The 14,273-nt window shown below is 37.7% G+C and overlaps 1 protein-coding gene across 3 annotated transcripts in view; it reads right to left on the bottom strand.

Annotated features, from left to right (window-relative positions):
- card14.L (caspase recruitment domain family member 14 L homeolog) overlaps positions 1-14,273 on the bottom strand; it is a 223,324-nt gene that overhangs the window by 27,011 nt on the left and 182,040 nt on the right. For all 3 annotated transcript variants that reach the window (XM_041576206.1, XM_041576207.1, XM_018235056.2), the window contains exons 14-15: positions 1,923-2,049; positions 1,460-1,697 (exon numbers count right to left, since the gene is read on the bottom strand). In XM_041576206.1, the coding sequence (XP_041432140.1) occupies positions 1,460-1,697; positions 1,923-2,049 (365 nt within the window). The remainder of the gene's footprint in view (positions 1-1,459; positions 1,698-1,922; positions 2,050-14,273) is intronic.

Raw genomic sequence — 14,273 nt, 5'->3', positions numbered from 1 at the left:
CAGAATGCTGGTAAGGTTAGAATATGTCTTACAGTTTTGGTCTCCAATGCTCAAAAGGGAAATTATTGTAATGTAGAGGATCCAGAGATGGACAACTAAGCTGGTAAAAGGTATGGAAAGTTTCAGTTATGAATAAAGACTGGCCAAGTTGGGGTTGGCTACGCTGAAGAAGAAAACTTTACCCCCAACAACATTACATTTAGTTTACATCATATTAAGTGGTATATTAAAGAATCTTACCAAATTGGAATATATATTTAAGTAAATATTGTCCTTTTGCATCTTTTCCTTTGAGCCCCCATTTTATAATATTCTCTCAGAGATCACCTAACCAGAAATAGTGCAGTGCTAACTGTACCAGGAAGAAGTGTGGAAGCAAAAGACAAAACTTTGTCCGTTAATTGACTCATGTAATCTAAAATATACAGTATGTTTTGTTTGGTTTTGGTCACATACTACTAAAAAAAATATATTATTATGAAAATGGTTTATTTAAATGAAGCAGAGTTCTACATATGAGCTGTTTTATGCAGTATATTTTTATAAAGACCTACATTGTTCGGGTAAAGTCTTCCTTTAAGGGGTGATATGATAATGTATAAATACAGTATATATTGGATCATATAATGATCTCTCTAATGCTTTATTTACCAGTAGGTACTTTCAGCTGACACAAGGGCGTCATTCTGATTACAAGAAAGGAGGTTCCCGCTAAATGTTTGGAAAGGGGTTTTTACAGTGACAGCTGTGAAGTTGTGGTATTCTCTCCCTCAATCAGTCATACTTGCTGATATGTTAGAAAGCTTTTTGAGAAGGTGTTGAATGGCATTTTAGCAAATAATTGGCTTCAGAAGGGTTTTTTTTTTGCCCTCCTCTGGATCTAAACAGGCAGGTTATATATAGATATAAAAGGTTGAATTTGATGGATGTGTGTCATTTTTTAACCAAACTTACTGTGTTACTAGTGTAATATTGTCCTTGCTGCCTTCTCATAAATGGATTGTTTTATCTTAACAGTCCAGGTGATATTATATACTTTGTATGGAACACACTACATAAAAATATAAAATAAGATTCAAATGACTATAAGTCCATGTTAACCAAATACTGAATACAATCAAAACCATTATTTGTATAATCAATTTTATTCAAAATTTAAAGTTATGAAATTAAGGTTTTTGAATTTAGCTCAGTCAAGCATTAGGACACAGCTGAATCTGAAGTCTAACAGTAATGCTGGGATTTTGCCCAAATCCCAAACTAAATCCAAAATTCAGCACATCCCTACTGGGACTATTAAATAGTTTGAAGAAAAAAATATTTTTATACATTTCTGTCTACAATATATGTAATTTTGCATATTCCTATTTATAACAATTGCCAGCTGGTCTCTATCATGCATGTATATTCATTAATATAATAATTAAAATATGCAAAAAAAGAATCATCAGTTACTCACTGTGGGTAGTTGGGTATTATCCCAGACTCTCCATCCTTCATAGAGTAGGCATTAACTCTGTGAGCAAACCATTGGTAACGGCCCTTAAACATTGTATCTGTGATGTGAAGGATCTCCCCACATGTCACTTGCAGTCCTCCGCCAACACGACCAGCCATGGACTGGTTTACTTGAATATAAAATGAATCTCCTGAAGAAACAGAGCCACTTTCGATATCCTGCAGAAGCTTTCGATATTCTGAAGAAAAAAAGTAAATTTCAGGATTCTTCCTGTGTGTTACATTATGATCCTAGCAATATATCAGCTTTCCTTGAGAAAGGGGCAATGAGAGATTTTAATTACAACCACCATGCCATGAACACTTCAGAATTACAGTATCAAGACAATTTAGGAAAACAAAACCGTAATTGTATACCAACATTTTTTCATGTACTGGGGTGTAGAGAAGCCAACTGTGCTTACCATCCATGTTGCATTTGACAGAGAGGCAACAGAAACCATTTACTCTGTTTAGGATGCAGTGAGCATCTTCAGAAGTCATTCCTTCCAGTGCCACCTTATAGGAGGGATTCAAAACATCAAAATCTACCTGTGCAGACATAACAGAGGAGAAACAATTTAGATATATAGGAACACATATATGCAGAGGCAAAAGGACAGAGGGTACATGTATATTTCCATACTAATAATAGGTATGATAGAAAAGCAACCTATAGAACAGCCTTGATATGATGTACATTAATACCCTTCATTGTTGGCATTGCTTATCCTGGTAAGCACTTTATTTAACAATAACGGTGCAAATACTATATTTAAGGCTAGATAGCAAAAAAGGGGTATACAAGTGGTTTAATGATAGTGTTATTAGCGTGTTGGTTCAGTGAGAGATTCCTACTGTAATATTAGGGATGACAGAAAATAAACCTAGGGAACAGCCATTATATGGTTACATAGTTATTTTACAAAAAACTTTAACAAAAAGTTGGTCTGTCAAAGACTAAAAGACTTCATTAGTTCAAAGTTGAAAATATGCTTTAATTTCTCTCCAACTTATGTACTCTTAAATATTGGCTCACCTTCTTTCTCTAAGACAAATCAATGCAATGCCAACGTTAAAATGTTAGCCAACTTAATCCTTCGTTTTGTTGCTGCTGCTACGAAAAAAAACTTAACTCATATTGGCTTTTAGAATCTCCCCCCTCCCTGAAAGATATTTTATCACATATAAATCAATTGTGTTGGCAATAAGCAATATTGGCAAAAACAGCTGAACCACATTTAAAGCGCAAATTCATGGATGACTGGTCTCTTTTTTTCAAACTAATTGACCCTGGTCAAAAAACTAAAGTCTTAGAACTACTACAAATCTAAATATATTGAATTGTAAGGTGGCTTTATCAGTTCATGCATATTTTGGATACTTGATACTGCCATTTTTGTTGATAATTCTTTTTACATAAATTAGTAAATCCACTGAGTGAAGTTTGGTTTATTATTGTTTCTTTACTTCATTATTTTATTTACTATGTTAATTATTTTCCTTTGGAATGTGTGCTTTTGAGTATATATTTATAGATATGTGTTTGTATCTTTGGCATGTTATACAGCATTGAATATTCTTTTCTTTTGTTATCTTGACATACTTAATCTGCGTAATATATTCTATTGTGTTTATGGAAAACTCAATAAAATTATTGAAAACAAAACAATGACTAATCAACAGCAGCAAGTGGCTAGCACACTATGTCTTAAGCCATTAAAGGGGTTATGTAATAAAAGGCCCAGGTTTGCCCAGTAGCAGTAACCCATAGTGACCAATCAGCATGTAGAATTTACTGGTCACCAGGTTACTGCTCCTGTGCAAACTTAGTGCATTTTATAACATATAGGGGTAGGATTAGTATGTGATGCTTCATCCTATGGAGTTGGAGCAGTTAGATCACACTTACCCCCCACCCAATTGAGCATCCTATCAAGTTTGCTTCTAGATCCCTAACTCAAACAAAGTCCAACTATGTTCAAATAGTGTGGGATGCACTCAGTATAACCTTTGGAGTAAATACATTTCATAAATATTCTATGGTAGGAAATTTTCATTGGTCACTGATCACAACCCACTTTTGTCTATTCTGGACCATTCATGGAAATGCAGATTCTTTATCACAGCTTCCATGTCCATATATAACAGACATGCATGGCGTAGGTGTTATTTTTCAAGTTTCTTATGTAGAGAAAGTGCCTACTTCTTGCAAAGATATTGCAGCTGAGACTCGTCACGACCCTCTTCTGGCAAAATGTTGTCGAAGCGATAACTCTGACAAAAACCTTAAGTCATTTTTTGAAAAGAGAGATGATCTTTCCATAGACCAAGATTGCTTAAAATGAGGGATACAGGTTGTCACCCCCCCCCCCAAAATACTAGCAGAAACTCTTGCATGAACTCCAGAAGGTCCATCCAGGTGTAAACAGTATAAAAGCACAAGTTGTGGTTATCTGTATCAGGACTTCAGCTTCTGTACAAAATCAGTCAACCACTGCACCCCTTCATCCATGCACATAAGAAAGAATCCATGTTGGCTAAGCATGAAACAAACCGGCAAACATTTCTGGTGGCTAAAGACAGCTATTGTTTGTAGGTGTTTCCCACTAAAGGGAAGAGGACAAGCTAGAAAACTATTGCTATGATACATATATTGTTTACATCCTATGGTCTACCAAAGGAGTTGGTTTCTGATAATGGATTTCACACGTCTCAGGAATTCCAGTACTTTTTGAAACAAAATGGTTTCAGGTACAAATTGACCCCACCTTACCATCCACTTTCAAATTATGCTGCTGACCAGAACAAATGCCAAGCACCCTGGTCACTGCTCGTGCTTTCACCTGTAGTGTGACCGCCTTTGGCCTCGGGAGGAGCCCTCAGCTACTTGGATGCCACCACGATTAATACGAGCGGTGCAAGGCCAGATGTTCTGGATAGGCAGAGGGGCACGACAGTTAGCGAGAGTCTTTGGGCAGAAGGTTGTAGTACAAGGCGTTAGGCAATAGAGTAGTCAGATCAGGCTGGGTCGGGGCAGGCAGAGAATAAACGTAGTCAGGCAGGCAAGGGTCAAACCAGGAAGTCAATCAGAAGGGTTAAGCAGAAGAGGTAGTCGGTATTCAGGCAAAGGTCAGGATCCAGAGGTCAGAATAGTCAAAAACCAGGCAGGGGTCACAACAGGAATCAAAACAGGTTCAAAACAGGATAGCAAATGCTCAGAAAGCACCAGGAATAAATTTCTATAACGGGCAGCGTGGAAATGAAAAATGTACCTTTAAGTACATTTAAATTTCGATCCATTGCGCGCTGGCGTCATCACAGACACCCGCCGCGCCGAAAACCTTCTAAGGCGCCGGCTCTCTAAGGCGCACGCCGCACGCCTCTTCCTTAATTAAGGAAGACTACCAGGGTAAGTTATTACAGCTGCTGAACAGGTTGTTCAAACTTTTAAATAATGCTTGGATAAAACAATTAGTTTCAAGTGTGTCAGCTGTTACTACAGCAGAGCAAAGACTGTGCTAATTTCTGTTTTATCAAAATACACATTCTTTCACTGAAAGTGCCCAAGCAAAACTGTTTATAAAAAGGTACCTTTGCAGCAGATTGAATTTGCTTAAACCCGCCTTTAGCTGATACAGTGGAGAAGTACCAGAGGCAACAAGTGAGGGGGCATAATAATTCCAGCCAAAGAAAAAAAGGATTTTCCACCAGGTGATAAGATCTTTGTTAGTGAATTTTGCAGTTTAGGGCACCTCTGGTCTCCAGGGACTGTTTTTCACAATTTATGATGTGCAAATTGTTATGCCACATACCACCTGTACATGTTCATGTGGATCATCTGGTTCAAGATAAAACCTTACCTCCTTATTATTGTACTATTGACATTCAAGTACAACCGCAAAGGCATTACCAGCTGTCAACACTTCATTCAATCCAATCAGTGCCAAAGCCCCTGAAAGTGAATGGAGGTATTGATACATGCATGCAAGCCTCCTGGGAGACTGGGATTCAGACATTTCGAGTCTTAAAATCTGTATTTATATAATTATCTTTATATCTCTTACATTTTCTTTTCCAAATATCATGAATCTCTGTTTCCAATTTATTGAGCTATGATTCCAAATTTTGGAACTCTTCCTTGTGTGAAAATAGCTCAATTTCCTTTTATAGATGCTCTTTTGAATTGTTTAACCTAAAGTCCATAAAGACCCCATATAACCCCACACACAGGCCATAATTTCGGGCATTAACTCACTATCTAGTAATATGACAACAATATGTAGTCACCTTACAATCATATCAAATATTCCACCCAAATCCTAAACATTCTGAAGGCTTTTGAGTGTAAACTGGGTATGTTGATTGCAACCCTCAGTGTCAACTCCCTGTATACATGCATTAAGCATGATTAGGGGACCAGGGCAGTAAAATATTTTCTGTCACAAGATCAGAACCTGGATGATCATATGAAGGTGTTTATTGTTGAAGGAATTGGGTTCATTCTAAATCATAATTTTTTCTGGTAAAATGGTGAATATTTTCTACAAACCCATGGTACCTCCATGGGGACATGGATCGCACCAAGTTCATGGTATTCATGGCATACTGGGAAGAGGATATGCTGGAACCCATAAAACTTGACACATGCCTGTCCCTATGGCGAAGATATTTTGACAATATCGTACTTATTTGGAATAAAAGTGAGAGAGAATTATTAGATTTAATTAAAAAATGATCAACATTTGATATTCACCTTCAATTTACAGATACAATAGACATCCTAGATATTCAAATCTATATTAGCAATAGTCCGATTAATTCGCAAACTTATTTTAACATGATAATGACACTAAAAAATTTCTTTTCAAAATATTAATCTACATTATTAGGTCATGTTGATCATGTTTTTCACTAATAGTTCAGCTTTTGTAAGTAATTGTCACTTGAAGTTCCTAAACCTGACTATTTTGCCAACCTGACTGTCCCTTCTTAACCTGTCAGTCAGAGTTGCTAATGCAGACTACTGCTTCACAAATATGTCTGCCCCCTCATAGAGGAACAGGGTAGTAAGAAAGTTAATGTAAAAGCATCAGGCAAATACTTTTATGGCAAAATAATAAATAGCATTCAAAGACAATGCTATGATAGATAATATCATTATCTCTTTAAAGGAGAAGGAAATTGTCAATCTCCCAGTCATCTTACAGAGGATGAGGAAGTTGGATGTGTGGAACTCCGCTGGAAGAATCTGCTACCTGGGGTGGGGGGTACTCTGTTTTTTGCAAAAGGGTTTCCTTCTCCTTTAAGCCAGTGGGTGTGAATAACTATGAGCAAGGGAATCATGTGGATTAAAAACATACCATAAAGCCAATTTAGAAAAAAAAATAATAATCTGGAAGATTATGAGTTACAGTCATATAAAGGATATAAGAGAAACGAGGTAGATATAGCTAGTGAAATTGCTAGAAAAATGGATAGTGAACAGATAGGGCCAGTATATGATATACATGTTACAGTATAGAATTAAGGAAACAATAGATGAAAACGATATAACTTTGACATGTATACATATTCATTAGACAGATTATAGAAAAAGATCTAGAAAACTTTAGCACCTTAAAGGGGTGGTTCATCTTCAAACAGCTGGTTAGATCACCAGAAACAACAACTTTTTCCAATGATCTTTTATTTTCTATGTGTCACAGTTTTTCCAATATTGAAGTGTAAAGTGTTCTAAATGGATACATTTAGTTGATACATTTCTTATCTTTGTCCCTGCTGAGCAGAATCTCTGGGTTTCATTATAGGCAGCTGTTTTGATACAATATGTGGTGTTTATACAAATGGCCTGTAGATGTCACTGTGCTCAGACTTATAGTGTGCCTACTTCCTGATAGGTTAAAAGTGAAAGTTACTGCCTGCATGAGCCTGCTAATAAAACACTGTTATGCTCTACTCATCCTCGGCTACCCAAAACATAACACATTTCCCCCCTCTGAGTCAATTTTGAGAGGCTTCAAATTGTGTTTTTGCCTTCCTCTGGTCTTTTTTCAACCTAACTTACTTATGTTATTATCTATAACATATAGTCCCCTATAGGTCTATCCTGGTTTGGCATAGAAGTAGTTAAACCGCACTGGAGAGGAGGGGATTTGACAACCAGCACCTTGCAATGAGAGAGCTGGTGGATCCATAGACTTGGGTCTCTATCCCCTAATGGCTTGAACGTAGGTTTCAACTTGCGAGCTTTTCTGACTTAAAAAACTTTTTTCAGGGGTTGTCAGCTGAGATAGAAATGTTCGCACTTTAGGGTTTTGATACATTGTAAGAGACTGTGAAGGAAATCGATGTAAGGAAAAGATACATTTGTGTGCAATAAAGTTACAATATTCAAGAGACTTTTTGGACATTTAAGAGTGGACATAGAGAACAGCCTGTGAGGTGAAACACGTCAGTGGAGACGTAGGCGGAAGTGACACGCACATGCGCAGTGGACTTTGAGGGACGCCACAGAGCTTTCTGCACATTAGATGGATACTTTACCGGCAGAGAGAGATATGGACACCACACTACACACTGCAGGGATTTCAGTTCGTATGAGAGGAATGCCGCTTTGATTTTATAAGTGATTTTTAAACCCGAAAACATTGTGAGTGCAATACATATTTTTATTAAAGTATTTCTAAAACGCACATGCCACTCTTTTGTTGTCCAAGGGAACCATTTGAAGAGCAGTTAATGTTGTGATATGTGATTTTACATGGGCCGTCTGTGAGTATAATATACCACCAGAAGTGGGACCACAATCGTGTGGGTACTTATCCTCATCCTTATCCTTCAACTTCTCTTTTCATATCTTAGCACTTGCACTTTTTACCTGATGGTGTTATAAGTACACTTGGTAAATATTTTACTTGCACCTAAAAAGGTCGAGGTGGGGTTAATAACACTGATAAATGTGTGCACAAGGAGGTGTGATTCCAGAAAAGAACACTACACTATTATTGTCTTGTTTTTCTCCCTTTTCTCTTTTTTTGAGGATCGACCAGTGACACACCTTGAATTTGTCATTAATAAACAAGTTGAAAAGCAAAGGACCTCTGACAACACTGGTCCAAATAGAAAATGTTCTATTTACCACATTGTGATCTATCTTTTAGTCAGTTCTCCATTCAAATACAAAAACTATGTTCCAGGACAAGATTCTTTAATTTAGACAGTAACCTTAGCCAGAAGCATATTACATCCACTAATTCGAGGTGCCTACACACCTTCTCAAAAAAAAGAAATTAAACTGGCAAGATCAATTTGCATGAATTCTATATATGCATAAAACCATGCTGGCACAAACTCATAGTACATGTATGGGATCCATTATCTGGAAACCCATTATCCAGAAAGCTCCGAATTACGGAAAGGTCATCTCCCATAGACTATATTTTATCCAAATAATCCAAATTTTAAAAATGATTTTCTTTTTCTGTATAATAATAAAGCAGTAGCTTGTACTTGATCCCAACTAAGATATAATTATTGGAAGCAAAACCAACCTATTGGGTTTAATTTAATGTTTACATGATTTTCTAGTAGACTTAAGGTAATAAGATCCAAATTACAGAAAGATCTGTTATCCAGAAAACCCTAGGTCCCGAGCATTCTGGATAAGAGGTCCCATACCTGTATTATGATTTGCAATGAAGTCAAGTATCTTATCTCTTAATACCCCTTAAGAACGCTTTGCTACCACTGACGTCAGACCAGGGGAGATCCTGCTGCCCCCCCCCCCCGGAAATTAGCTCTTAAAGTACCAGGAGCAGCATTATAGCTGCTCCTGGTACCTAGTGGGGCGCTGCCACCTGAGGCGACAGCCTCAACTCGCCTCATTGGCGGAGCACCCCTGCGTCAGACTAACGGGTCTATAATTTTGAGGCTGAGAATGGTATCCTTTCTTGAATAGCGACACCACATTAGCATTGCAAATTTCTCACCACCATGCCAGACTTCAATGAGTTCTGAAAAATTAAGTAAAGAGAGGTAAAGTAAAAAGAGGTTTGGCAACCACAGAGCTAAGCTCATTTAGTACCCTGCGATGAATACCATCTGGTCCCGCACCTTTATTTACCATTAGTCTCTTTTGAATTTCCTCCTGCGTGAACTATGCATCATTTGTTGTATTACTAGAATTGGGACTATAAAGAAGGAAACCTTCATTAGTTGGTTCCTCATTTGGTTAGACAGACAAAAAATAACAGTTCAGAATCTCTGGGTTTTTTTCTGTTATCATCAATTAACTGACCCCCTCTAACATTAAGGGCCCCACCCCATCCTGCTTCAATTTTTTACTACTTACATATTAATAAGTAAATTTGTATTATTTTTACTCCTTAATATTGTTTGTTGCATGATTTATTGGCCTTCTTGTACCTGATAAGTGTTTTGGTTTCCCAGCTAACTTGAATGCCTTAAAAGCACTTTTTTTCTTACCCACCTCAACACCAACACACTCCCCCCTTTATACACTTCTCCATCTCTTAGCCATTCTTTTCCCTAGCACAGTGGACCCCCTTCCATTGAAGTGCAATCCTTCATGAGTATATAGGTTGTACCCCAAGGAAAAAGCAGCTCATTGCTCTAGGATCCCAAACCCTTCCTTCCTACACCAAGATAACAATCTGTTCGGTTGCAGCCATCTGAACGACAGATTACCCTATCCACTTTCCTAATAATTGAATATACAACCACAATCTGTTTAGGCCTTGCTCTGTCATGTAGTCTGCTCCACCACTACTAGAGAAACTGGTCTCCCGGTTGTTAGAGTGATCAGTCTCATCTAGAACTGTTCACACACCCATCACACAAATCTGTTGGGATGCATAAACCCTGGAGCAGCCCCGTTTTACTTTTGCCCACACTGGATGTTCTAACTGTTACCCAGCTTACTGCCTCATCATCCTGCTGCTGTTATCCTCACCCTAAACTATCTGACCCTGCTAGGTCCTGCTCAGTGTGCAAGAGACTCCTCTTGCAGTGTGGCAATTTCGTTGCTCTAGGGCTCTAAGCAATTTGCAATTTGCTCACAACTGCCACAGAGTAGTTTGGAACTCTTGTTCCAAATCTGCATACATATGGCTGACTGAGTCTGACCTTCAATATTGCTATCGCTCATTGTCCCAGTTGCAAATCAGATAACAGGAAAAGAAAACTTAAAGGAATTGTTTATAATAGCCAGAACACTACTTCCTGCGTTTCAGCTCTCTTGGTTTCCACTGATTGGTTACCAGGCATTAACAATCAGTGACTTGAGGGGGGCACATGGGTCATAACTGTTGCTTTTGAATCTGAGCTGAATGCTAAGGATCAATTACAAACTCAATGAACAGTTATGTCCCATGTAGGCCCCCTTCAAGACACTGACTAACTCAGAGTTTAACCCTTTAACCGCTAAACACGTACGGTACGTGCTGACGGTTCAGGGCTCAGGCTGCCATGAATGTACCCTGTACGTTCTCCTGCAGCTGAGCCCTTCTCTCTGCATCTTCTTTTGCCGCCACTGCAGAGAGTCAGGAGGGAAGACAACCCCCTGGACAACGTGGCTGGGGGGCTGTCAAGTCGGATCTGCGACACGATTGTCGCAGATCCGACTTCAAAGTAGCAGAAGCGCAATGTAAGCGCTGCTGCTACTTTCCTTACCTCCTCCACGTCGCACACCCGCCCACTCACTTCTTGCTGCGCATTTACTCTGCTGACACGCTGCCTTTGTTTCCTGCGATCCTCCTGCTTCAAAAACGGTAAGTGCATGTTTTTTTACACACTTACCTGCACTTACACATAGTACATTAAACATTAGAGTACATTTATACACTTACACATACATTTTAGTAAAGATTGGTATTTTTTTATTTTTTTATCTTAGCACACTTGGTCCCTTTTGTACACTTATTTACACTTTTTCACATGTATTTGCACACTCAGGCAACTTTTAGAAGTACGCAAATATGTATACACAAAAACTCACAAACAAGTGGTTTTTTTTTTACTTATTCATTGTACCGTTTGTTTTGCCTAAAAAATGTTATTTTGACAGCGTGACTATTGGATAATCGATTTCGGCCACTAATTACGCTGTCGGATCAATTATTTTGTTATTTCATTGATTTACGCTATTTTTGTGGTTTTATTGCAATTTTATCCCTGCATTATTGTTCCTTATGTATGTTTCTTTAGTATAGTTTTGCTGTTTGGTGCTTTGGTATAGAAAGATTTATTTATTTGGTCAGAATATATGCTTTCCAAAAATATATAGTTTTCTGGGGGTCTTTTTACATTTTGGGGGTCTTACAGCACATAACGCACAGTTGGGGCTCTCTTTTCTGCAGCTTAGTTGGCTAGCTTGAAAATTCATATGATGCTGCATGGTGAAAATTTTGAGGTGATTTTTGGAAATGTCACCAAAATCACCAAATTTAGGAATGGTTTGCAGCTTGGTGCTTTGGAGTAGAAAGACACGCATACCCAATTTGGATTAGTGAGAATGTGTACTTTCCGAAAATATATGGTTTTCTGGGGTGAACTTACTTTTTTCTACCTTTGCCCCCCCAAAACTATGTAAATGTGTTGATTTTGCAGTACCTGAAATGACAGACCATATGGGGGTCTTCCTTTTGTGGCCCCTATATGCCACATGCTTGGGTACACCTATACATATTGGGCATCAAACTGTTCAGAGGACTCTAGGCTTTCATATTTGGGGTGATTTATCTTGATACCTAAAAGTATGTGGGAAATACAATGCTGCAGGGTAGAAATTTTGAGGTGATTTTTGGAAATGTCACCAAAATCACCAAATTTAGGAATGGTTTGCGGCTTGGTACTTTGGAGTACAAAGACATGCATACCCAATTAAGATTCATGGGAATGTGTACTTTCTGAAAATATATGGTTTTCTTGGGTGAACTTACTTTTTTCTACTTTTGCCCCCCCCCCAAACGATGTAAATGTGTTGATTTTGCAGTACCTGAAATGACAGACCATACGAGGGTCTTCCTTTTGGGGCCCCTATATGCCACGTGCTTGGGTACACCTATACAAATTGGGCATCAAACTGTTTAGAGGACACTAGGCTTTCATATTTGGGGTGATTTCTCTTGATACCTAAAAGTATGTGGGTAATACGACATTGATACCTAATGATGTGTGGGAGATATGATGCTGTAGAGTTTAAGCTTTGAGGTAATTTTTCAAAAAATTCACCAATTTCTATAAAACATTATAACTTTAGGAAACAATTGCAACTTGCTAGTTTGGAGTACAAAGATATATTTACCCATTTTTGATTCACCAGAATCTGTTCTTTCTAAAATTGGGTAGTTTTCTAGGGTAAACCTACTGTTAGCAGAATGTTTGGCCTTGAAATCAGAAGTATGCCGTTTGGGGTGCGGTGCTTTTGAAATTTGGTAGTGTACTGCTTGTAGATTTTGAGCTATACAAGTGAGAAATCTCCATAAAACTATATATATTTGGTATTGCCGAGTTCAGGAGACATAGACCTTTCCAAATCGGCTGTGTTCTTGTATATAAAATAAATTATGTTTCTGATATATGTGATTGTTCTTTGTGAAACATGATTTTTTTAATTTTATTAGACACTTAGAAGCCTATATTTTTTTTACAGAAGTAGAATTACACCAAATTCTTGCATATTTTGAAATTTCAGGTTGTCCTGAAAAAAAAAAAATATTTTGTTTTCCTGGGTAAACTAAAAGACCACCCCAGGAAAGGCCCTTAAAGTGAAAGAGTGCAAATATCTAAAAACTGCTTGGCAGTAGATGTTCGCATCTAGGACAAAACGGCTGGCAGGGAAAGGCTTAATAGAGCTGAAAAGCAGGAATTAGTGTTCTGGCTATTATGTTAGACATCCAGTCACTTCAGCCTTTATACATTATATTTTTGCCTAACTATATTAGAAACATTTTTTATTTTGCATACCCTATCTATTTACCCAATTTTTATTTTTACACTAAACTGTTTCTTTAATGGGCAATAAATTAGGAAGTTACAGATAGATCGAGATCAAATGTAGAGATAATACAATGAATTAGGATGGGTTGTAAATAGTCCATGAGTCTGGATTCAGTCAGGTCACATAGTGTGACATGAAACCTGACCCTAAATTAAAGCCCTGTCTTAATGTGTTAAATAACTCCATACACATCCCTTTTCGGGTCTGTTCAGGTGTACTTATCAAACCCCACCCACCTCAAACTGAGGGAAAACTAACTGCAAAATAAAGCAGTTTGTGGCAAACGTTCTGTAAGTACAATATCACACCAAACATTTGTAAATTAAATCAGAGTACTTAAATATACAATCCTTTCTATAAAATAACAGTTAAAAAATACTTATCATTTTGTATTGATATCTTTGCTTCTGTCGCTTTTACCAGTCACTGGCAGTAAGCAGTTAGTAATCTATGTATTGAGGTGCCCTTGTGGCCTCCAAGACATAGGAAAACTCAAAAGAGAATTCAAAAAAAGAACATTAATAATATATTTAAGGGATATGAAAAACATTTAGTCTCCAAACATTTTTTTAGATGCCCAAAAGGGATGTGTTGGTTTGGCATTGAACTAGTTAAGCCACATTGGAGAGGAGGGGATTTAGTAACTAATACTCTAAAATGGGAGAGCTGGTGGATTTACAAGCTAAAATCCCTTTGCCCCCAAGGTATGAATGTGGACTTAAATTTGAGGGCCTTTTTAATATAAATAGAATGA

The sequence above is a fragment of the Xenopus laevis genome, chromosome 9_10L, assembly GCF_017654675.1.
Source record: "Xenopus laevis strain J_2021 chromosome 9_10L, Xenopus_laevis_v10.1, whole genome shotgun sequence".
Lineage (NCBI taxonomy): Eukaryota > Metazoa > Chordata > Amphibia > Anura > Pipidae > Xenopus > Xenopus laevis.
Note: the sequence above shows the minus strand (reverse complement) of the source record. Positions and strands in the feature narration are given on the sequence as shown.